General features: G+C 33.1%; 2 protein-coding genes across 2 annotated transcripts; both read right to left on the reverse strand.

The window, feature by feature from the left end:
- Window positions 1–307: 307 nt before the first annotated feature.
- On the reverse strand, window positions 308–1282 carry LOC125124201 (olfactory receptor 2T12-like). Its single transcript, XM_047774350.1, has one exon. It carries the CDS (start codon window positions 1244–1246, stop codon window positions 308–310), a length of 939 nt encoding a protein of 312 aa, XP_047630306.1. The 5' UTR covers window positions 1247–1282.
- A 15535-nt stretch (window positions 1283–16817) lies between these two features.
- Window positions 16818–17759, reverse strand: LOC125124202 (olfactory receptor 2T33-like). Its single transcript, XM_047774351.1, has one exon. It carries the CDS (start codon window positions 17757–17759, stop codon window positions 16818–16820), a length of 942 nt encoding a protein of 313 aa, XP_047630307.1.
- Between the last annotated feature and the right edge of the window lie 7909 nt (window positions 17760–25668).

A 25668-nucleotide genomic window follows, 5' to 3' on the forward strand; every position in this document is an offset into this window, starting at 1 on the left:
GCATCAACAAACTTCAACATTATTTCACTACTTTGTTCATTCTTTGAACAACTATTTATTGTGAGGTATGGTACAGAAACATTTTTAACAAGAATTTGTGCATAACAAATTTTTACCAATCTACAGTTTGATTTATTAATGGCTGCTTAATAAATAATCCCAAAGTATGGAGATCCATATGTATTCCAAAGTAAAATAGAAATAAGAGATAGAGATATAATGTGTACATAACTTCCTTCAAGGAAATCTTGCATAAATACTTTGTAACTCTGTATAGCTTTGAACTTTCAGAAAAACCAATGTAATCTTAATCATGATTTAAAGCAACACATTGATCAATACATTTTTTCAGAGCTCCCTTGACCTCACTGTTCCTCAGACTGTAGATGAGGGGGTTCAGCACTGGGGTGAAGATCGTATAGAATGCTGACACAATTTTATCATGGTTTGCTGATCTGTAGGTTTTGGGTCTCATGTAGGTAAAAATGCCAGCTCCAAAAAAGAGTCCTACCACAGATAGATGAGAGGAGCAGGTGGCAAAAGCCTTTTTGCGGGCTTCATTAGAGCGCATCTGGAGAACTGTAGCAAGGATGAGACTATAGGAAATCAGGATGAGGGAAATGGGGACCAGGAGCATTAACACACAGCATATGTACATGACAGACTCAAAGAGAGATGTGTCAGCACAAGCCAAACGCACCAGAGAGGGAGCCTCACAAAAGAAATGATCGATCTCATGTGAACTGCAATATGAAAAGGTCAGGGTAGCAGCAGCCTGCATGAGTCCATCAGCTGCACCCAGGAACCAAGACCCCAAAATCATTCTGAGGTATATTTGCCAGCTCATGAGGACTGGGTATCTCAGTGGGTGGCAAATAGCAACATAGCGGTCATAAGACATGGCTGCTAAGAGGAAGCACTCACCCCCTCCCAAAGTGAGGAAGAAAAAGATCTGCAACCCACAGCCAGCAGGGGAGATGGAATTTCTGCCAGTCAAGTAGTCAGCAGCCATTTTGGGCACAACTGTGGAAACCAGCATCATGTCCATGAGGGAGAGTTGGCTCAGTAGGAAGTACATGGGCCTGTGAAGCTGGGGGTCCAGGAGAATCAGGAGAAGCAGGAGGGCATTGCCCACTAAGGAGGTGAAGGCAGTTGTCAGAACCATCACAAAGAGAAATAGATGTGGTCCTGTGTGGTTAAAGAGTCCTAGGAGAATGAAATCTGAAGTGAGATTCCAGTTTTCCATAACTTCAAACAAGAGTGACACTGCAAATGGAGAAATTGATGAGGATTACACATATGTAACATACCAAAATTTATTAAAACCTCTTAAAATTGGATAAATTTGTTGACATGCATTAATCCATGGAGGTGTTTTTATGTTCCAAACAACAAGAGGACTTAACTCTTTCTTCCTCCCCCCATATGAGGTGTGTGGAAATTCCCAGGCCATTGACCAAACTAGCACCATAGCAGCAACCCAAGCCATCAGTGACAATGCTGGATCCTTAACCTGCTGCACTATAAGGGAATTTCAAGAGGACTTATTTTCTTAAGCCTAGGAGCGGAAGTATTGAGGCTGCTGGTATAAACATAACTTACTTTGAAATTGCTAATGACTTTCATTTAAACCTGCCAAGCTATACATTGAAAATAAAAATGACCTTCTTAGAATATCCTCCCCCAATATAACATTATGATGCAAACTTTCATTAACCATAAAAGACATTTTGTGTAGAGGGAAGGTTTTCCTGCAAAGTAACAAAAATACAACCTTTACTGAGTAAAGAAGAAAAAAATAAAACTCTTTGCTTCTTCACCCAACCATAGAGGTAAAAAAATATTTTCTTTAGTTCCAAGTGGTTCTAAGTCCTTAGAGACATTTTCACCTCTGATATCCTGGAGTCAACTCTTCTCTAGCTTGTTGAATAAGCACAACCACAGATGCAAAGATAAGGTTATTCATTCAGTCTCAAAGGTATGGTATGATTCAATGAAGTTACATGGCAGAAGGAGTCCACCTCTTCCATGGTCACTCCCTTTACCACCACTTATTATATCCTTCTCCCACTAGACTGCCAATTAAGAAGGAAAAAGTCTTTGAAAAAGGCTCACTCTATCCTTAATTCCACTGCTTGGGCTTCATCATTGTACTGACAGCATTCTACTTGTAAGGTTTAGCTGAATGTTTTAAAGTTAGATGTCATGGAAATACACTTCCTTCTTGTCAGATGTATTTAAGATTTGCCAAATTGTGGTGTTCTGCACATCCTCATACCTATAATATGCATTCTGAACCACTAGTAACTATATGTAATTCCTAATCAGAGTCCTCAGCATCACTCTTCTGAAGGGTCTCAAACCTTCTTATTCTTTGACTTATTCCATTATTCTCTTTTTATTACTGAAGTTTGATAGAACTTTAAACTTGTTCAGAAATCAATAAGTAACAGTAACTATCTGGTGTTGTATAATTTCTTAATTTAAATGTGCTGTCAATGCATTACCATTAAATATTTTCATTTTGTTGTGCATCCATCACCAATATTAATCCCTAGACTTCATCTTCTTTGACTGAAACAATAACCTATTAAACAATAATTCCTCACTACCCCTTTTTCTCAGTCTCTGGCAATCACTGTTCTACTTTTTGTCTCCATAAAATTGAATACTCTAGGGACATTAGATAAGTGAAAACATACAGCATTTTTTTTGCTTTTTCATTAGTTTTTTTCACTTATAATATCATCTAAGTTATCCATATTGTAACATATGTCAGCGTTTCTTTTCATTTTAAGGATGACCAATGTACTCTTGTATGCATGGACTACATTTTACTTACTAATTCCATTTATGGGCTTTTGTGTTGCTTCTACCCCATTTGTACATTTATCAATCTAATGGGTTTTTTGTTGTTGTTATTAAATGTAGTGATTATTTTAAATATTGTTAAAAAATATACATAGCCCCCAAATATTAATATTTGAGCTGAATTTTTGCTTATACCATGTAAGAGAGGTTTATGTTTTTAGATCATAATTATAATTTACATACATTTTCAGCTTACAAAATATATTCTTAACATGAAATTTCTACTTGTGTTTAAGTATTTTATATATAAAATCATTAGCTCAACTTTTCAACTGACATAAATGATATAAATATGCACTTTATTTTTAGGTGATAATAAATAAATAAATAACAAGCCATTTATCATGAATATAAATGACTAGTCAGCATTCCAATAATGTTTAGATTATTTAATGGAAATATTAGCTAAATATGTAAATTAAATAAAATGGGAAATTTTATTTTCCTAAAATATGATAGCATTTTATTATTGGTTTGATTACAATTCCTATCTATCTTTTCACATTACTTCAGTGAGACAATTTGTCACTATTTAGAATGTTTGGAAACCTATGCAAAGAGGTTTCTGAGGGAAAATTTCTAACTAAATTAATTATGTATATGAAATGTGAAAATTTTAAAAGAGGAATTAACTCATCTTGCAAGTAAAATAATGAAAGTAACATTAGGTGGAAGTGTAGAAGCTCACTTCTAACTTATTAGAATAGGAGTAGGAATACGGTAAAAATGAATATTTTCTTCTTTCTTTGCTATGGTTTCAGAACACTAGAGATCTTCTATCTTTTCTTCTGTCTCCATAGTTGGTCACTTAGGATGATGAAAAAATTGTGATATTTTTATTTTAAATTACAAACTCATCTCTTATGCAATGCTACCAGAAGGTGTAAATATAACCCCTCTCTTTCTTTATAGAGTAGTCATAGACTATTTATAACTATCTATAATTTTTCTTTCTGTATTTTTCTGATCCTTTTTGCCCTCAAAATGAAAACTATAAATTTCCCCCAAAATACTAAGATGATTAATCAATCTATTCTATAAAAAATAAAATAAGAAGAGACAAATCACTTACTTGACAGAATTGGCAAGTTATTACAAGTGTTTTAACCTGATGACTTGGTCAGCCAGCTTTTATTTGAATCCTTCATATTGCAGAGTAGATAGTCAAATGGATTATACTTGGAGGAAAATACAGAGAAAATGGTATACATATGGACTTTCTAGAGATCAAACACCATAAGCAAAACTAACAAATATTAAAAATTAGTACAACTTACATAAGATGATGGATCCCAGTAACTTGCATGTGCATCCACTCTGTAGGACATCCTCCTAATGTGCCTCTTTGAGTGGAAGAAGGCTGTTCTGGTCTTGCAGCCTCAAGCTTGTCACATCAATGTCTTAAATGACGTATTAAGGGGTGTGGCCTTTTGCCATCTTGTTCTAAAATTACTATGCTACTAAGATGTCAGACTTGCATTAGCATGAATCTTTGGATGTCAGAGATGTTTAATTTTCAAGGATTTTCAGATTCTTAGCACTTCAAAATACAGCATTTCAGAATGCAATGATTCATTAAAATAAGAGAGAATTATTTATCAAAAAAATGTATATAAATGTTTGGAAAGAGATGATGATTTAAAAATACACTAAGGAGGGGTCTAATCTGATTCTGGTTTTAGTTGCTTAAACTTTGATAATGATTAAAGAGTGTTGAAAGATAAGATTTTGTCAAACCCAGGTAGAATTCAGCTATTATTTTTCCTTTTTGAACTTTTTGAGATAATTACTATATGTTATAAGTTTCAATTAGTTTGCATCTATATTTTAAAATTTTATATGGAAATATTTGTGTTTATATAATAAAATGCATGATAATAGCAAGGACTGTTATACCAGATCATATTTTCTTATACAAATAACTTTTAAATTTTATTGTATCTGGGATATTTTTCATGATTTTATTATTATTTTACTTTACATTTTCACAGTCCAGAAAAAGCATGTTTCTTTGGCTCCATTTTAGTACTCTTCTGACCTTGTCTAAGAGTAAACATAGGATCAACTGTAAAACTATATACATACCTTTATCACGGCATAGTTAGTGGGAAAATGTGCTTCTATAAAAACACGAAATATTGTAATTGCTTAATCCAAGTAAGCTATAATAATTATTATTTTGATTGTCTTGTTGGTTTTTATTTAGAAAGGGAGCACATCCTAGGATGTTGAGTCTTATCAGAGTGTCAAATAATATTCTGATTTAGAACATAATTGACCACCTGAGTGATATCTACATTTAAAAGCAAGCTATTATTTCCTGTGCAAAACCTCAGACACCTAGCTAAGTACAAGCAGTACATCAGGTTTCAAATAAGACCTTCAGCAACAGCTTAACAATCACTTTCAATACATTTTCATACATTTTCCTTTTCTGAATATTGCTTTGACTTAGTCTCAGATTTGCCAAAATGATGGTCTGGTAACACAGGGTTGTGGCTGTCAGGTGGGATAAACAGACTTTGAGCAATGTAGATCAAATGTTCTGTGTGTTGCCAGGGGACATGCCATCAACACACGTTCTATATAAAAGGCAAAAATGGGCATACCTCTCAGAATTCCACCATGAAACTGAAATTACATTGAACCTTGGTTTCATAATTGAGAATAATATAAGACTATTTATAAATAGGTGGATATAAACTAGGGAAACCAAAGAAAATTTATACCAGATCCTCATTTAGTAAGAACAGAATGTCTTCCCCACTTCTTCTCTAGGAGATATGTGGAAATGGAAGACTTTCCAACTTCACAAAAACAGGCTATTTTGAAAAGGGCATCTAGCATGTACTCAAACTTGACTAGAATGCACAGTCAAGAAGTCACACATAAGCAGGCAGGAAATGAATATCACTCTGCTGTTGTTCTCTCAACTCCCAGGGTTAGGGGAACAAACTTGGTAAGTTGTGGGACATAGACTCTGAGACAGAGATAGGCATGCAGGAAGTTTATCATAGAGGGCCTTTAGGATCAACTCACTTTGAGATAAAGGGAACAGAAATGGGCACAGCATCCTGTTGAACCATGATAGAGTCACAAGTCCTCAGCTAATCCAGAGGAATTCAGGCATGCCCTTATCAAGTCTCCTGCAGTAGAGTACATGTGGTTCCCTGTGTGTACCCACAGGAGCATTGTTTGAATGTGACCTAACCCCAGGAAGGGAACATAGCCTTGGGCTAGGTAGTTTTTCTCAACTAAGAACAATGGCATGAGAGGTATTATCTGATAGTGTCTGATGCTAGCACTCCTAGGACCTGGAGAACAAATACTTCAGTACTGAAAGAGGAGGGGGGAAATGGGAATACAGAATAATTTCTGGAATATTCCATAAGCCACACTGAATAAGAAGTCTAAGTGAAAAGGGTCCGCTGATTGTCATTCCTAGAGGTTGGCTTCCTATAGCATAGACCAGATGAATCATGTGATGGGGCTCACAGAATATACCTAACAAGTTGATGAGCTCAATAAAAATATAGTTTCCATCCAGTATAAAATTTCACAGTCGTTTGCAACCTGCCCACAAGGAGCATGCTGTAATGAGGAGCTCAAATCATCATCTGGCAGGCCCAGCTTTTGATTTGGAGAGACTGCTTATATGCCTCTGATAAATATATCAGTCCTAAACTGGGAAGCTGGAACTCTATCTTAAAGAGATTAAACTTAATAGAAAGCACCAATTCCCTATGTAGTTTGAGTGGGTTTAGCAAGGAACTGCATTCCATTATAACAGCACCCTTTAGGGCCAATCAGACTGTAAACAACAGCTGTCAAAAGATGTAAGGATTTTGCTGACCCTAGAGTGCCCATTCTCTGTGCTATGGCTTGGATTTCATTACTATGTTGGATATCCTAAACCCAAATATGAAGGTATTTGGAAACAAGGCTTTTACAGGTCTGAATAAAGCTAAATTAGACCATAAATGTAGGTCTTTGATCTAAGAAGAAGGAAACCAGAGCTCACCCTTTCTCTCTCTTCATGAGCATTAAGGAAAGGCCATATGAGGACATGGAGATAAGGCAGCCTTCTATAAACTAGGAAGAAGCCTTACTGAGAACCAAGTTACCCAGAACATTGATCTTAGGCTTGAAAACATCCAGAACCCTGAGAAGATAAATATCTGTTTGTTTGTTTGTTTTTTTAATCTACCCTATGATATTTTTGTTAAGTAAGCCCGAGCTAAAAAGCTAATAAATCTGCTCTGGTGTATGGCCACATTTTCTTTGAGAAGCATTGATATACAGTGAGCATATGAATTTATTGTTGAATGTTGAGCCTTTTCTTCAGGTGACCCAGTGTCTTTTTCATTGGATGAATTCTGAGACTGAATTAACTCAAAAGAAGTGACAGATTGATTGATCATATGTTTTTTCTAATCGTGTCTAGAGTTAGTTTTTCACTTCCTATGTCTTTTTTTTTTTTGCGTATTTGCTTGCTGTATTTTTGTTTTTGGCTATACTTGTGGCATGTGGAAGTTCCAAGGCCAGGGATTAAACCTGTCCCATAACAGTGATCCATTGATACAGTGACAATACCAGATCCTTAACCAGCTGAGCCACATGGGAACTTCATTTTCTAAGTATTTATTTTTCTTGGTTCTATAAATTATGCAATATGTTTGATGGCTACACATATATCTAAATTTAAGAGAGCCAGGGTCCATGGACTTTCTTCAAATTATTCACATTTCCTCTGAAGTGTTTGTGGCATGATGTCTGTTATCTCTGTATCCTTTTATTCCCACTTATAAATGCATCTCTGATTACACAGCAGTTTCTATGATCAATGAACTTGGCCAAAATTGGCAGCCACTGATGAACTTCTTTATGATGCTTTTGCCCTTCTCCAGAGTGCATTCCCTAACACTCTGGGCTCTTGTAAGTGTCATGGTCAACTGGCTATGCATAATACACTGTTACCAATATATTCTCTGCTCTCTGTTTTTTCATCTCTTATTCAACAGTCAGCCATGGTGGACCAAGCATTGTTATCTAACCTATTATTGGTCATTATGACAGTATGTATAGAAATATAGATCAAAACCAGTGAATTGATTATATTAGAATGTTAATCTTTGTGTCACTTCAAGATATTAAATATTTTACATTAAATTATTTTAGTAAAATGTAAAATTTTAAATTTAACAACAATATAAATATTGTGTTCGGAAAAGTTTTATTTCCTAGAACCATGTTAAATTTACATAAAATTTGAGAAAAGAGTACAGAGTCTTTTAATATATTTTGCACCACTTTCCTCTACAATTTTCTTATATTGGTAAGTTTGTTACAGTTGCTAAAGTTATGTTAATATATCATTGTTAACTAAGGTTTATCTTTTATTCATGTTTACTTAGTCTTTTAATAGTTGTCTTCTACTTCAGAGGCCATCCATTTCACATCATTAATTCAATTATAGTGTCTCCTTAGGCTGTACTTGGTTATGGTTATTTTTAAGACTTTTTGTTTTTAATGATCTTGACATTGTTGAAAAGTATTCATAAGATATTTTGTAGTATGTCCTCTTATTAGAATATGTTTTTTTTTTTCATCATTAAACTGTGCTTTGGATTTTTATATGGGAGACCATATGGAAAATGCCATTCGCGTTTCAAAGCATAAAGGTAATCAATATGATTTATCATTGTTGATGTTGACCTAGATAATAGGATGAAACAGTATTCTCTTAGTTTAATACAAAATTATTCTCTCCCCCCATCTTTTTTTTAAGCATTTTATTTCTTTGGAATGAAATCACAGGCCAGTTTTAAGTAGGGTTTGGTTATACTCCTTTTCATTGATTGTGAGTTATACATATATTATTTAAATTCTTCAGCCTGAAACTTATGTTCCTTCCTTGCTCATATTTGTATGCAGACTAAATATATGTGTATCAATATGAATACATGGATTTTAGTTTTTTTTTCTTTTATGGCCACATCTGTGGCATACGGAAGTTCCTGGTCTAGGGATCAAATTGGAGATACAGCTGTGTCACAGCCACAGAAACACAGGATCCAAGCCACATATACAACCTACTCCACAGCTTGTGGCAACTTGGGATAGTCAATCCACTGAGGCTAGGGATTGAGCCTGCATTTTCATGGACACTATGTTGGGTTCTTAACCTGCTAAACTACAATGGGAACTCTGGATATATATTTTATTCTTAGAATTGTTGCAATATTATTCTACATATGTAAATATATATTTTTCTACTCAAAAGCTCTAGCCTTGGTCATTGAAAGCTCTTTAGTGGACTCCTGTGTCATTTGACATGCTGTAAACCAAGAGTTTTTTTTAAAAAACACATCTTTAATTTGTGAAAGTACAAGGTGCTATAGGTCCATCTGCATAGTTCTAACCACAATCATATAATTAGCCATCTCTCCACAATGCTTTAAAATGGCTTTAAAATTTCATTTTACTGGAGAATGATATTAGAAACAAAAATCAAGATACTAGGTATGATTATTGCTACAGTAGATGTCATGGTTTCTAAAGCTTCTCAAGGGACACAGATAGGGCATAAATCTGTGTGCTACCAAATGAATAAAAACTTAGGTTTGTATACATAACAGCATGTATATATATTATGCCAACATGGAGTTGTAATGAATAGATATCCAGCTCTGTCTTTTTAACAGATGGATAAATCTAGTGTCTGTTCCCCTTGCTTGTTCATAAACTTCCACTCTACTATTCCACTCTACTTCTACTCTAATATTGTGAAAACTTGCTCCCACCACCCACTATCTATTCACTTTATTTTTCCATTTAATACTCATATGTAGCAGTATTAGAATTATTAGTCTGTAGCACTGTATGAAATTTATCAGTAGAATACAATATATATGTGCCCTTTTTTTTTGGTTTTAGAGATTTCACTCATTTCTTAGGTCAGAACCTTACCCTACATTCCCCTCAGTGAAGTTATTTCATAAATTTGCCATTCAGTTAGATTATCTTGTCATGATCTTCATATCCTTCTTGGATATGTTGATATCTTTTAAAATTTTTACATACATTGAGGTTCACTCTTTGCTCATTAAAAATCTGTGAATTTTTTAAAAGCACATAATGTCATGTGGTCAATATTGTCAGAAGAGGAGATTCATCTCCTTAAAAATGACTCTATTCATGTAATTAACCTATCCTTCCTTCCACCTTCCCCCCGTGGGAATTCTTCATCTTTCTAAGGTTGCTATAGAGTGACCTTTTCCAGAAAGTCATGAAATTAGAATGATACAAGTTATACCCTTCTCAGACTAGCTTCTTTTACCTCATGATATTATTACATTTATTTATGTCTTTAGAGATAATCTATTTTTCTTGTAGGTAGATTTTCAAAGATTTTTGCCCATTTCATCTAAGTTATCAAGTTTATATCTCAGAATTGCTTCACTGTATGCTTAATTATCTTTTTAATTTTCATGGGTGAAGTAGTGATCCCTTTTAATTTTTCAAATTGTTACTTTGTGAATTTTCTACTTTTATTTCTTGGTTAGCAGGATGAAGTTTTATAACTTTTAAAAACAAGTTTCAATTTTATAGATTCAATTGCTTTCATATTTCCAATACTGTTGAGTCTCCTTTATTTATTATTTCTTTTCTTCTATGTTTTACATTTTCAAATCTATAATACATTGTTATTAACTATAATCACCATACTACATATTAGATACCTACAGATTATTCATCTTCTAAGTGAAAATTTTTATCACTTGACTAATATCCCCCCATGTTTTCCCCTCCCATTACCTGGTAACTACCACTCTACTTTCCATTTCCATGCATTTGTTTATTTTTGGAATCCATATATAAGTGATATATAGTATTTGTACTTTTTTTTCTCTTATAATTCATTCTGGATAGTATCCTAAAGTTTCATCTGTCTGGTCACAAATGACAAGATTTATTTCTTATCACGGATGAAAGTATATAGGGCATATCTTCCTTATCTACTGATCAATTGACAGACACTACTCAGGTTGTAACAATTAGGAATAATGCTTCAATAAGGATAGGGGTATAAATACCTCTTTTAGAGCTTGTTTTCATTTTTTTTAGAGACTTAGACAAAAGTAGGATTTCTGAATCATGTGGTAGTTCAAGTTTAATTGTTTGAAGAATCCCCATAGGTTTTTTTTTAATTATTAGTATTTTTTAAATAAAAGTATAGTTGATTTACAGTGTTGTGTTAGATTCAGTTTACAGTAAAGTGATATTTTTTATCTAATATATGTGTATATCTAAGGTTATATTTCAAATTATCTTCCTTTATAAGTTGTTACCAAATATTGAGTAGATTCCCCTGTGATATGTAGTAGGTCCTTGTTATGATGTAATATATTCCATCTATACCACTTTGGTTAGAGTTTTTCTCATGAATGGGTGTTAAATTTTGTCAAATGTTTTTTGTGTATATATCAAGATGATCATATAGTTTTGGGATTTTATTTTCTTAATGTGGTGTAATACATTGATTTATTTGCATATGTTGAAACATCCTTGTGAACTTGAAATGAATCCCATTTGGTAGTGGTGTATAATCATTTTAATGTATCATTGGAGTCAGTTTGCTAATATTTTGTTGAGAAGTTTTGTATATATATATATTGATCAAATATATTGACCTCTAATTTTCTTTTTTGGTAGTATTTTTGTCTGGTTTTGGTATTATATATCATAGACTGTCTCTGAGAGTGTTTCTTTTCTCTTCAATCTTTTGGAAGAATTTAAGAAGGATTCATTATGCACTCTTTTTTGTATGTCACCTATGAAGCCATCTGGTCCTGGACTTTTGTTTGTAGGGATTTTTTTAATTATTATTATTATTTATCCAAATTTCATTCCTAGTGATTGATCTGTTCAAATGATCTGTTTCTTCTTGATTCAGTTTTTGTGGGCTGTGTGTTTCTAGAAAGTCATCCATTACTTTTAGGTTGTGAAATTGTTTGGCATACAATTATTCATAGTATTCTCTTTTTAATATTTCTGCAGCATCTGTTGAAATTGATTTCTCCTTTGCATTTCTGATTTTATTTATTTGGACTCTCTTCTTGGTGAGTCTCACCATAGGCCTGTAGATTTTGTTTACCTTTCAAAAGACCAGTTTTATTGATTTTTTTTTAATCTCTGTTATTGATTTCCTCTCTGATATTTATGGTTTCCTTCCATATGCTGACTTTAGGTTTTGTTTTTTCTTGTTATTGTTAATTCTTTTAGGTAATATCTTACTTTCTCGATTTGAGATTTTTCTTGTTTTTTTTTGAAGAAGGCCAGTATCACTATGAAATTCCCTCTTAGAACTGCTTTTGCAGCATCCCATAGATTTTTGCGTGGTTGCATTTTTATTGTCCTTTGTCTCAAGGTATTTTTTATGTCATTTTTTATTTCCTCATTGACTTTTTTTTGTAGTATGTGTTTTGTCTCCATGTAGTAGGTTTTTTGTTTTGTTTTTTCTCATTTTTTACCTGTGGTTGTTTTCAGTTTCATCCATGTGCATTGTGATCAGAGAAGATCTTGAAATAATTTCTATACTCTTAAAGCTTTTGAAGTTAGTTTTGTGTCCCAGTGTGTAGTCAATGCAAGAGAATTTTCCATGTGCACTTGAAAAGAATGTATATTCTGTTTTTTGTTTGGTTGGTTGGTTGGTTGATGTAATGTCTTGAAAATATCAAGTCTAACTGTTCTATTGTATCATTTAGGATCTCTGTGGTCCTATTGATTTTCTATCTAGAGTATGTGTCCATTGATGTGAGTAGGGTGTTAAAATTTCCTGCTATTATTCATTCCCATCAATTTCTTCTTTTATATCTGTTGGTATCTGTGTCTATGTATTTGGATGCTCCTATATTAGGGGCATATATATTGACAAGTGTGATATTCTCCTCTTGGATTGATTCTTTTTTAGCATTTTATAGTGTCCTTCTTGGTCCTTCATTATGGCCTATTTTAAAAGATTTTTTCTGATAGGAGTATTATGACTCCTGCTTTCCTGTCATTTTCATTGGCATGAAGTATCTTTTTACGTACCCTCACTTTCAATTTATATGTGCCTTTTGCCCTAAAGTGAGTCTCATGTAGGTAGTGCAATGTAGACTCTTAGTTTTTTATCCAGTCTGCAACTCTGTGTCTTTTGAGTGGAACAATCAGTCCATTGATATTTAATTTATTAATAGGTATGTGTTTATTGCCATTTTAAACCTTGTTTTCCAGTTGGCTCTATGTTTTTCCTTTTTCCTTTCTTTTTCTTTTTGTGGTTTGATGATTTTTTTTTAATTGTATGCCTGTGTCCTCTTCTTTTGGTTTTTGTGAATCAATTATTTCTTTTTGATTTGTGGATGCCCTGTTTTTCAAGTATGTTAATCATTCCTATATATGCTTGCTTTTGACTGATATTCATATAGGCTCAAGCACATTCTAAAAAAGAGCCTAGATTTTCTTAATCTCCTCCCTCACATTTTATGTTTTTTATCTGTCACATCTTCATTTTTATGCTATTGTTGTTCTTTGTTTTTATCATCACCTTCACGAAGGGTTTTTTCTTTTGATGTGTATACTGCCTTAAGTGATGACTTTCCAATTGTGATTTCCCCAACCAAACTACATCCTATAATCCTATATTTTCTTACATCTTTCCTTTTATATTTTTGTTTTTTGTTTTTTTGTTTGTTTGTTCGTTCGTTTTTTGCTTGTTTTACAAATTCTTTATTTCTCCTTCTATTTTAAATTATAATCTCGTTGCTGGTTAGAGTACTATAGACTACATTTTTTTCCCTTTTAAAACTTTGAATATATCTTGCTACTCCCTTCTTCCCTCTGGCCTGTACTGTTTCTATAGAGAAATCAGCTGATAGCCTTATGAGGCTTCCCTTATAATGAACTCCTTGTTTTTCTTTTTCTGCTTTTAGAATTCTTTCCTTTATCTTTAATTTTTGCCATTTGTATTATAATGGGTCTTGGCATAGTTATGTTTGTGATTGACTTGTTTGGGGCCCTCTGTGTTTCCAATACCTGGTTATCTGTTTTCTTTTTAGATGTGGACTTTTTTTCAGCCTTAATTTTCTTCAGTATCTTTTTAATTTCTTCTCTTTCTTGGATCCCTGTTAAACATAGATTGGCATACTTTATGTTATCACATAGATCTCTTATATTGCTTTCAGTTTTGCTTAGTTTTGTTTTTTTTATTTGGCTTTCTGTCTGCTGTTCTGATTGGGTGATTTCCATTATTTTATCTTCCAAGTCACCAATTTTTTTCTTTTGCCTTACCTATTCTGCTGTTCATTCCCTTTAGCTCAGCTTTAAACTCTGCAAATAAGTTGCCTAATTTTTCTTGGCTCCCCTTGTTGTTTCTGTTTCCTTTTTAAAGTAATCTGCCTTGCTGTTTATAGCCATTCTAATTCCTTCAGTATTTTTATTACCTCCTTTTTGAACTTGGTATCTGTTAGACTTCAGAGGCCTATTTTATTGTTTACTCCATCAAGGGAATTCTCTCTCTCTCTCCTTTTTTTTTTTTTTTTTTTTTTTGTTAAGGACTGTTCCCATGGCATATGGAATTTCCCAGGCTAGGGGTCAAATTAGAGCTGCAGATGCCATCCTACAGCACAGCAACAGGAGTGCCAGTTTTGAGCCCCATCTGTGACCTATACCACAGCTCATGGCAATGTCAGATACTTAACCCCTGATTGACAGGGATTGAAACTGCATCCTCATGGATATTAGTCAGATTCATTACTCCTGAGCCATGACAGGAGTTCCCAATTCTCCTATTATTTTAACTGGGAAGGATTCCTCTGCTTATTCATTTTGCTTATATTTTTCTGACTCTCTTTGCCCCAAGCCTAGGAATATAGCTCCTGCCCAAGAATCTTGAGCTGTACTGTGCCAGGCTGTGGTAGCAGTCACCTGTGAGGCTCTCTCTCTGCTTTTCCCTCTTCAGATTGGCTGCTGAAATTTTCTCCTAGGCTTTGAGGCTCCCTCTCCATTGTGTACAATCTCCCCACAAGTTAGGTGGTCTCTCATTGTGTAGATTCTTTCCTTGGTTCATAGTTCCCTTTCAGGAGTGCTAATTCTGATTCCTCTTTTTTCTCTTCTCTATATCTCTGTCTTTTTTATTTTTATTTTTCTACTCAGTAATCTGGAGGGTTTATTGCCCTTTTTTGGAAGTATAGGTCTTCTGCCAACATTCAGTAGATCTTCTGAGAGAATTATTCTAATGTAGATTTATATATATATATTTATGGGAGAAGATGAGATCCAATCCTACTCCTTTGCCATCTTGACTCTTAATTTTAGATACACTTACTTAAACTAATAATTTCCCCCAGTCTAGAGTCTTGCTTTTTACAAATGGATTTAAAAATTGATATGTATATGCAATGTAACATAACTCAGGCATAAAAGAGAATGAAACTTTGGCATTTACAGCAATATGGATAATCCTAGAGAATAGTATGCTTAGTGAAATAAGTCAGACAGAAGAAGAAAAATGCTTTATGATATCACTTACAACTGGACTCCAAAAATAATACAAAAGAGTGTATTGCAGGAAAACAGAAACACACTCAGAGATTAGAAAATAAATTAACATTTACCAGAGGGAAGAAAGAAGGTGAGAGGAGCAAGTTATTTGTGTGAAATTAAGGGATACAAACTACTATTTATAAAATAAGTAAGAAATAAGACATGCTGTATAGCATAAGAAATTACATCCATTATCTTGTAATAACTTTTAAGAGAGTATAACCTGTAAAAATATTGTCACTATGCTGTACCCCTGGAACAAATATAAAATTGCAAATAAACTATACTTCAATATAAAAAGAACTTACTGAAATTCAAATTTTAAGAATTTTTGGCAAGAGACTATTTTAATTTGACTCTTTGTATGTAAAGTGACAATCCCTTAAATCAAAATGTGTACAGTATAGGTCTTGCTCTTTCTTTCTTTTGTCCTTTCTTTCTTTTTTGGTTTTCTTTTTTGAAAAATAAATTACCCTAAAAAAATCTGCAGAGACCACAAGTGTAAGACTTCTTGAAGACATTTAGATTCACTTTCCTCAGTTAACCAAAAGTGATGAAACCTTTAACCCTAAGGTTTTCCTTGTGATCAAAGAAAATTTTTATTATCTGTAGAACAGTTTAAAAAAAAGTAGATATTTATTCATTTTAACATATGAGCAAATACTTCGATTTCTTCGTTTTTGCTCCAAACACTGCTATTAATAATATACATATATTTTCTATGAATTTCATCAATTCTTTTTAATAGTGTTTTTTGTTTTTCAGATAAATATATTGGCTTCTTCATGATTAATGCATAGTTTGACACTATGTAAATGTATATAGTCTGATTTGATTATCTTTTACCTAAAAGTTTTTTAATTACATAACCACAGAAAATAATTCCCCTGAAAATGTTCTGACAAATATTTCCTGCAACTTCCTTATATTTTTATACTCAGGTTGATTGTTAATTTGAAATTTATTTGACCAAAATTATGTGAAGGTCTACACTGTTTTCTTCAAAATAATTATGCACTTTTTAAATAATTCATCTCTATCATGATTCATGATTTTAATTATAAATAACAAAAAATTTAAAAATACAATTTAAATGGTTGAATCTAGCATACGGGGTAATACAGTGCCTCAAACACTCATATTACTGAAATCCGATGTTCAGAAAAAAAAATATTATGACAAGATAGGAAAGCATGACAAATGCAATATTTAACTAATACACAATATACAAATAAATTCTTTTAAAATTCAGTGCAAGCTGGGAAAATGTGAGGAAAATATACAAAACACACACAATACAGAAAACATATATCATAGCTTAAATCTAATTTGAGTGATGCCATTTTGGCATTTAACGCTCACTATGGAGACCACCAAAAATGTTTCTCCAGAAACTTTCTCAAAGCCCCCTTGACCTCTTTATTTCTCACACTGTATATAAGGGGGTTCAACACAGGTGTGAAAATGGTATAAAAGGTAGAGACAACCTTGTCGTGGGCCACTGAATGGTAGGATTTGGGCCACATGTAGATAAACATGATGGTGCCAAAGAAGAGCCCCACCACAGCCAGGTGGGAGGAACAGGTGGAAAAGGCTTTTTTCCTGGCAGCAGTGGACTGCATGCGAAGCACAGCAGTCAGGATGAGACTGTAGGAGGCCAAAATGAGAGACAGTGGGATCAAGAGCATCAGAATGCAACAGACATACATGAAAAACTCAAAAATCGTAGTGTCTGCACAGGCAAGGCGAACGACTGATGGTGCCTCACAGAAGAAATGGTTGATTTCCCGAGAATGACAGTAAGGGAAGCTCAGGGTGGCAGCAGCCTGCATCAACCCATCTACTCCTCCCAAAACCCAGGAGCCTGCTGTCATGTGCAAGCAGAGCTTCTGATTCATGAGGATTGGGTATCGCAGAGGGTGACAGATAGCCACATAGCGGTCATAGGCCATGGCTGCTAAAAGGAAGCACTCACCCCCACCCAGAGTGAGAAACAGGAAGATCTGGGTGCCACAGCCAACAGGAGAGATGGACCTGGTGTTCATCAGGTAGTTGACTGCCATTTTGGGGACAATAGTGAGGACCAGCATCATGTCCATGAGGGAGAGCTGGCTAAGCAGGAAGTACATGGGTGTGTGCAGGCGGGGATCCGTGTGAATGAGCAAGATCATGAAGACATTGCCCATCAGGGAGGTGAGAAAGGTCATGAGCACTATGGAAAAGAGGAACTGATGGGACTGTGTGTGGTTAAAGAGCCCTAGAAGAATGAAGTTTATTCCTGTGGTGTCATTTGCATTTTCCATAGCTCCAGTTATTCCTGGAAGAAAGCAGATGATTAGGACATGAGATCTGCTGACAAGGAAGCTTGGGCATTTCCTTAAGAAAACTTGTTCAAATGCTGTTGGAAAAAATGGGACTTGGAGGAATAATTATGACTTTAATCTTTCAATTCACAACATGATTTTTGCCCTAGCATCCTATCACCCATGTCTTTGCAATTATGCATTATTTTTGATCCAAATATGTTACATAGCATGTATTAATAATAGTACAGATTACTTTTCTATTGTCTCTATATTGCATGTATATCACATATAATTTACTCATGGCATTAGGCAGTATTATATAATCAAAATTTTCTCTAATTTGGGGCTTCAAATTTAAAAATTAAAGGAAATTTGGATTTATACATCTTAGTCAATATTGTGATGTATCACATATCATGACTATTTCATGTTTCTCATATTTGTGTAAATTATTTACACAAGTATTCTTTCAATGTATTGATGAATTAATATTTTAAAATTAAAAATATACACAAAAGCAGGAGTTCACATTATGGCTCAGTGCATTAAGAACTTGTCATTGTCTTTCTTAGGATGCGGATTCAAACTCTAGCCTTGCCCAATGAGTTAAGGATCTGGTATTGCCCCAAGCTGTGGCACATCACACAGATGCATCCTAGATACCATGCTGCCATGGCTATAGCAGCTCTTATTCAGCCTTTAGCCCAGTAACTGCCATAGATATGGGTATAAAATACACACACACACACACACACACACACACACACACACACACACGAAATCAAATGTAGAACTACTAAAACTCAGTTTGCTGCTGGAGAGGTAAACAAAAATGGCTAAATTTCTCTTTTCCACACCTGCAAGCAGCTCATAATCTCAGTGTACCTGTTTTCTAGCTACCACACTTACTGCTCAGGATGAGCCATCACCACATGCTTCATGTTACCATGACCTGTCTTCCTGATTACATGGACATTTTCTCAGTTTAAAGACCTCTCAACATTTAACATTTATCCAATATGTGCTCACAAGATGAGCCTGAATTTAGTTAAATATATGCACTGCAAAAACCTAATAAATTTTACATGAATATAACCTAAAGGAACATAAAGAAATTAGTATTAATCACAGGTATTACTTTCATATTTTGTGACCAGTTATCACACTCTAAATGTAGTACAAATATTAATTTACTAACAAATTGATTTTTAATTAGCAGATTAATTATCATACTTAATTCCTTGATGATTTAGTTATATAATCAGTCATATGAGGTTACCCAAATTAATTTATTACAGAAAATTAAACTGAAATACAATACCAACTATGCATCCAACATGGAGAATTTCAGTTATTTCTAGATTAATTCTCTTTTCATTAAATCTTCTAGCTTCCAATGCTGTCATCTGTTATCTATGGTAGTAAATGTGGGTGTAGATGCAAATTACTCTCTTTATTGAGTGACAACGTCTTTGCTATGCAAAGCAAACTTTAAAAGAGAGGAAAAGAGTACTGATTACCAGGAGGATTTGTATGAGCTTTATTCATAGTTTAGGGTGTAGCCAATCTTTTCTTAGTTTCTCTGTGAATTATTTGATAAGTGGTGCAAATTATGTGAATTGGTACCATATGTTTAAGAAATGTATATATTGCTTATAGTGCTTAAGGTATATCACCCATGTCCATTATGTCATTAAAATATATACATGCTTTGTCAATCAAAATAGCTGTAAATGATATAATAATGTGTATAAAAATATCATTTTTTATTTCAATGATATGTATATTATATCTATTATCTTAGGAATTTGTTAATTATTTATTCCATTTTATTAAATCGTAATTTTTTTTTTCTATTAGTAATGTAAAAGCAGCAGTTTTTGGCCTTTGGGAAAATGAATCTTTAGTTTTTCAAAACTTAAATGAATTTTTTTCAGCTCCTTCTTCATGTGTAGTACAGTCAGATATTGTTAAGTATAGTCAGTTATAGCTAATCATAAAAGAGTGATAATTTTAATTTATAGGTTATTGATTCTTGATACTGAGATAAAAATATTTGTTAGTCTCTTAGATTACTTCTTCAAATTCATTGAGAAAAACTTTTGCCCATAAGTTCTACTGAGTTGTTTGAATTTTCATTATAGGTTTAAATACTTTCTTATTTTTTATTTATGTATACCATTATGACATTGTTTACATGCATGATAAATATTAATCCTCATCTATTGAAATTATTACCAATTTTTGAAATGTTAGATCATTTTGAACCAAAATTTTCATTGAATATTACATGTATTTGAGATGCTTATATGTTATGACTAATTTAATATTAATGGGCTAGATTACATTGGAAAGTTTTCTCATTCTAAATTATTTGAATATTATTGACATAAAACTGTTTATTACTGATATGTATATTGTATGTTTGAATCTATGATCATGGTTAGCTGGGTATAATTTCAGAACTATCTTTTGCAGCAATGCTTATCAAGTATATTAACCATATAAGGTAAACTGTTTGAAGTTCATTTTTCTCTTTTTTTGTCTTTTCTAGGGCTTCACCCATGGTATATGGAGGTTCCCACGCTAGGGCTCTAATCAGAGCTGTAGCCACCAGCCTACACTAGAGCCACAGCAATGTGGGATCCAAGCCACATCTGCGACCTACACCACAGCTCACGGCAATGCCAGATCCTTAACCCACTGAGTGAAGCCAGGGATTGAACCCACAACCTCATGGTTCCTAGTCAGATTCATTAACCACTGAGCCATGACGGGACCTCCTAAAGTTCATTTTTCTATTACATGGTATGGATAGATGGGGCTCTGCCTTTATGGATTTGCCGAAATACATGCAGTGCGATATAAAATTCCGCCAATTAATTCAGCCCAGATTCAGGGCAAATATGGGAGACATGAATTACAGAATACCTAAATAACATGAGACAAAATTCCAAAGTCTTGTCAAAATGCACTTAGAAAATTTTTGGGGGAGGGAGTGGGATGTATTGGGAGCTTGGGGTTAATAGATGCAAAGTATTGGTTTTGGAATGGATTAGCAATGAGATCCTGTTGTGTAGCACTGAGAACTATGTCTAGTTCCTTATGACGGAGGATGATAATGGGAGAAGAAAGACTGTATACACTTATGTGTAACTGGGTCACCATGCTATACAGTAGAAAAAAATTTGTATTGGGGAAATAACAATAAAAAACTTTTTTAAAAAATGAAAATATTTGTGAGATTTAAGCAGATTACTACCACCTTTGTTGAGTCAGTTTCCTTATTTGATTCAGGAAGTTTATATTTTACTGAACTGTCTTCCAACACTGGCTTCAGTTGCTCAGTTAGGGCTCACTTGTGCTCTCAATTAGAATCAAAACCATCAACTAATGGTCATCCTAAAGACCAGTTTCAACATAATTTTCATTTTATGAGTTACTCTATGATTTTGAAAGTCTTATGAGGATTTACAATTGAAGAAGAAATTATTTCAAACTAATAACACTAAAAAAAAATCATTGTGGTGACATCAGATATTTCATTCATTCAGTCTTATATTTCCAAATAAAAAATCATGTAAAATGCCTATATATTTCATATTTAACCAGTAGGAAATTTAAAATCCAGAAAGTTATGTAGCTCACTAATAATGCACATTCAAAATTAAATAACTGATTGAAGCTTTTGTCTTCTTGATCTTTAATTCAATAGAATGTTTGTCTTTGATTTTGAGAAGATACATCATAAAAGTATTAAATTGCCACTATGCAACACAATATAACAGCCAGAATGGTCTTTGATATCATGTTGAGAGAGGCAAACACATGTTTTTCAAATTTTATAAAGTATATTTATGTGTGTATATGTATGTGTGTGTGTATATATGTCACAGACTAAAAGGGAATAGTTATGATGTTATTACATGGAATCCAGTTACTTTAATATTTTCCCTTTTCCAAATGCTATGGATTATGATATAGACCTTAAAATTATTGAAATAAAATAGAAAAGAACACTAGAGAACACAATCTCAAGTTTTATATGTTCAATCTGGAGTCCCAGAACTCACCTGCCTCAGGAGCAGCCACTTTATGAGAGATGCATAATACTCTTTGGCTTTGAATCAGTTTAGAACTTAGCAAATGCTTCTGTTCTGATATAAAATGCAAGTCATCTGGGTAAAACCTTAGGGAGTCCTGAGTTCTAGGCTCTGAAAATGCCAATGGGAATTCCGGATAATATGGGTGACCCAATACTTTTCCATGCAATTATTTTCAATTAATTTGATCTCTAAAGAAAATGCTTGTTTGACTCATACAATGCTAAAGTCAGGATATGAGTATTTTGAAAGTGAGATTTGCTTAAAAATAATGTTAAATAAGATACCATGGGTACAGTTTTTATCTCATACACAGGAATGCTCTAATCCTGATAGTAATAACCATGTGTCAAGAAAAGCTAGGACACATAGAGGACAGAGTGTTAAAGTAATATCTTTCCCCAAAAGTCATTCCTCCAAAGAATTGAACTCTTCCATTCTTGAATTCTTCTAGCTATATGATTTGGAGTAAATTACATAAACTTTCTGAGATTTAATATAACCATCTACAGAAGGAGGATAATAATGTCTCTCCCATAGAGTTACCAGTAGAGTTTAACTTCTAAAATGAGTATGAACCAGCAGATATATCAAATAAATGTAAGCTTCTTTCCTTTCTCTCTTCTCTAGCAAATAACCTTAATTTCTGATCTAATAGGTAATACTGAGAGAAGTTATTTGAAAAAAATTGTCTTAACTGTCAAATGTTTTCTTAAATCTGAAAATTATTATAATGATGTATTAATAACAAGAACATAAGGATTCAGTAATTGATGCAACCACTCTCAATATGAAATGATTGGGAAGTAATTAATTATAATAATCAATTTTCCTATGATTCTCCAAATAATTATAAAAAGGTCTATATGAGTTTTATACTCAAACAGGTATATATCTACAGTCAACAAACAAAGTGATACAGGAAAGTTAAAAAGGAAAAAAAATATCAAATTCTGCTAATTGTAGATATTTAAATGAGAAAAAAATAATAGCAATTTTAATGCATAGTAATCATATCAATAACAAGTAATAAAAGCAACTTTTATTGAGGAATTACTGAGTGATCTGCATTGTGCCTAAGAACTTAGTTGCCTGACTTAAATACTTAGAACTAAGGAACAACCTTCTGTTACATAAGCCAATAGCACCCTAAACTTCACTGAAATCATTGTAGTCTTTCACTTCTTCAATTAATTAATTGTAATACATTTAAAATTTGTATTGCAAGAGCAAACCAATACCTCCAAAAACAGCAACTCTGTTACCACAAGAGACCAGGTCAAAAACAAAATTACTCTATAATCCTATATGAATACATATACAAAGTTTATATATTATCCAACCCATAAAATATATTAACCATGCCCTTTTCCTATATAGGATAAATGGCTGTGGCTTTGTCACCTGTTACTGTGTTTGCCTTGGTGCAGTGTGTCCCCACCATAGATAAAATTATTGGACAATCATAAAATTACTTCTGCTTCCTGATAACAATCTGGAGCAAACACTACTCCTTAAACCCTTCCAAGATCACCTAACACAACCCCAAGTTGCATAAATTCTCTAACACCCTCTTATTAATATACCTTATATTTCCCTTATAATGTGTGTTCCTCCTCATTGTAACAAGAAATAAGCCCAACTTTTCAACTAGAAGAATTCCTGGTGGTCGTTTTCTGAGAACTGAGTATTGAATATCACCAAAAGCTCCCTTATTTCCTGCGTTGGAGGTAATCCCTCTGCTGACTTTGAACACTGTAATTTAGTTTTCACTAACACAGGTCAAAAATACATGTAAATTGAATCATTGCTTTATTTTTCCAAAAATTATATTTGGGAAATTCATTCATATTTTTTGAGTAGCTACTAGTTTTAATATTTTTATTTGACATAAAAATTCCACTGAATAAATGTAGAATGATTTATTTATCCAATCTAATGTTAGTGGATACTTTCCAGTACAAAATGATATAAATAATGATACTGATATCTATGTCATTTTGGTGAATATTTATATGAATTTTGAGAATCTACACCTAGGGATGAAATTTCTATGTCTATAGGGTATGTGATAGTCACTTTTCAAAATAGTATCAAAGAAATATTCTAAAATGTATATGCATATTATAGGTGAGTTTAGTTCTTTATATTGAAGCAACATTTATTATTTATTTTAAATTTGGATCTGCTGAGTTTGAAGTGGTAACTAATGATGAATATGATGGATTTCATTGATGAATGAAGACGTTAAATTTAGCAAATAATTACTGGGCATGTTTGAGAGCAATGTTTGAGGCTTATGACCCATTTATATTGAGTTTTGGGGCAGGTATTTTTGCTATAGGGGTATTTCATGTATACATGAAGTTTTTTTTTTTTTCCAATTTGGTTTTTGCTTCTTTCATTTTGATTTATTTGAATACTTAAGAAAATCTTTGAGACATATAAGGTATATTTTACTATAATCCAATTTATCAAAAATTTTCTTTATCTTTTGTCTGATTTTCTCACATTTCAGAATACTTTATTTTCAGAAAACCTTGTTTTCGAAGGTTTATTTTGTGTCGTAAACATTTAGATATTTGATCTTCCTCTTTTAAGCTTACAAGTGCTGTGAAAATGTAGCTGCCACTTTTCATTATATTGATAGCTAATCTTTCTAGTAATTTTCAATAAAAAAAGTATCCTTTCCTCACCACTCTATAGAAGCACCTTTGTCATAAATTAATTATGAATATAGGTGTGGTTATTTTTCTACATACCCTATTCTGCTCTAATAATCTGTACTTCCATCAAAGTAACACTTTTAATTATTGTGGTGTATTAATGCTTTGCTATCCATCTATCAAATATTATCACAGGTAAGTAACATATTTTCTAATACTGTATTATGTACATGACTTTTATAAGTAGGTCATAAAATTTTTGTAAAGATCTGTTTATAATATATAGGATAAGCTACTGTGAAGCAATCATATTGATTACACTAAGCTACTATAAAGCAATAATATTGTTGTTCCTCATTATCGATTTTTGAATCATTATTCTTGTAAATACACATGAACTTACTTTTTACATTATCTTTTCATTTTTGAAGTCTAGAATTAGTATTATGTGTACAATCTACATAGTGTTTTGTATTATATAAGACAATATTGATGTAGGTACTGAGAGAAGATTCATCTTGTAATGTCTTAGACAACATAAATTTATAGTTTTATAAATATAATACTGTATAATAATGTACTTTCTCTTTATAATTTTATTAATATTTTCTCCAGATTATTTTATTATTTTATTATTGTAAGAATACAGTATATAATACATATAACATATATATTAATTTACTGGTTTTGCTAAGTCTTCTAGTAGTTAGGTTTTGGGGTGTCAAAAGTTATGTGGGAGTTCCTGTTGTGGCCCAGTGGGCTAAGGTCCCAATACTGTCTCAGTGAGGATGTGGGTTTGATCCCAGGATTAACTCAGTGGGTGAAGGATCCAATGTTGCCACAGGGTGTGGCGTAGCTCACACATGGGTCTTGAATCTGGTATCGCTGTGGCTGAGGCATAGGCCTCAACTGCAGTTCTGATTCAAGCCCTGGCCTAGGAACTTTCACATGTCTCAGATGCCACTGTAAAAAGGAAAAGAAAGTTATATGTAGATAGTCAATGGCAATACTTCTAAACCCCATATTTTTCAAAAGTTAACTTTAAATGATTTCTTAAAAAAGTCAACTAAGTATAGCCATTGTAATTTAGTATATGTAAATTAGAAATCCTATTTAACCTACAGTTTAATATAACTA

Source organism: Phacochoerus africanus, chromosome 4 (assembly GCF_016906955.1).
Source record: "Phacochoerus africanus isolate WHEZ1 chromosome 4, ROS_Pafr_v1, whole genome shotgun sequence".
Classification (NCBI taxonomy): Eukaryota; Metazoa; Chordata; class Mammalia; order Artiodactyla; family Suidae; genus Phacochoerus; species Phacochoerus africanus.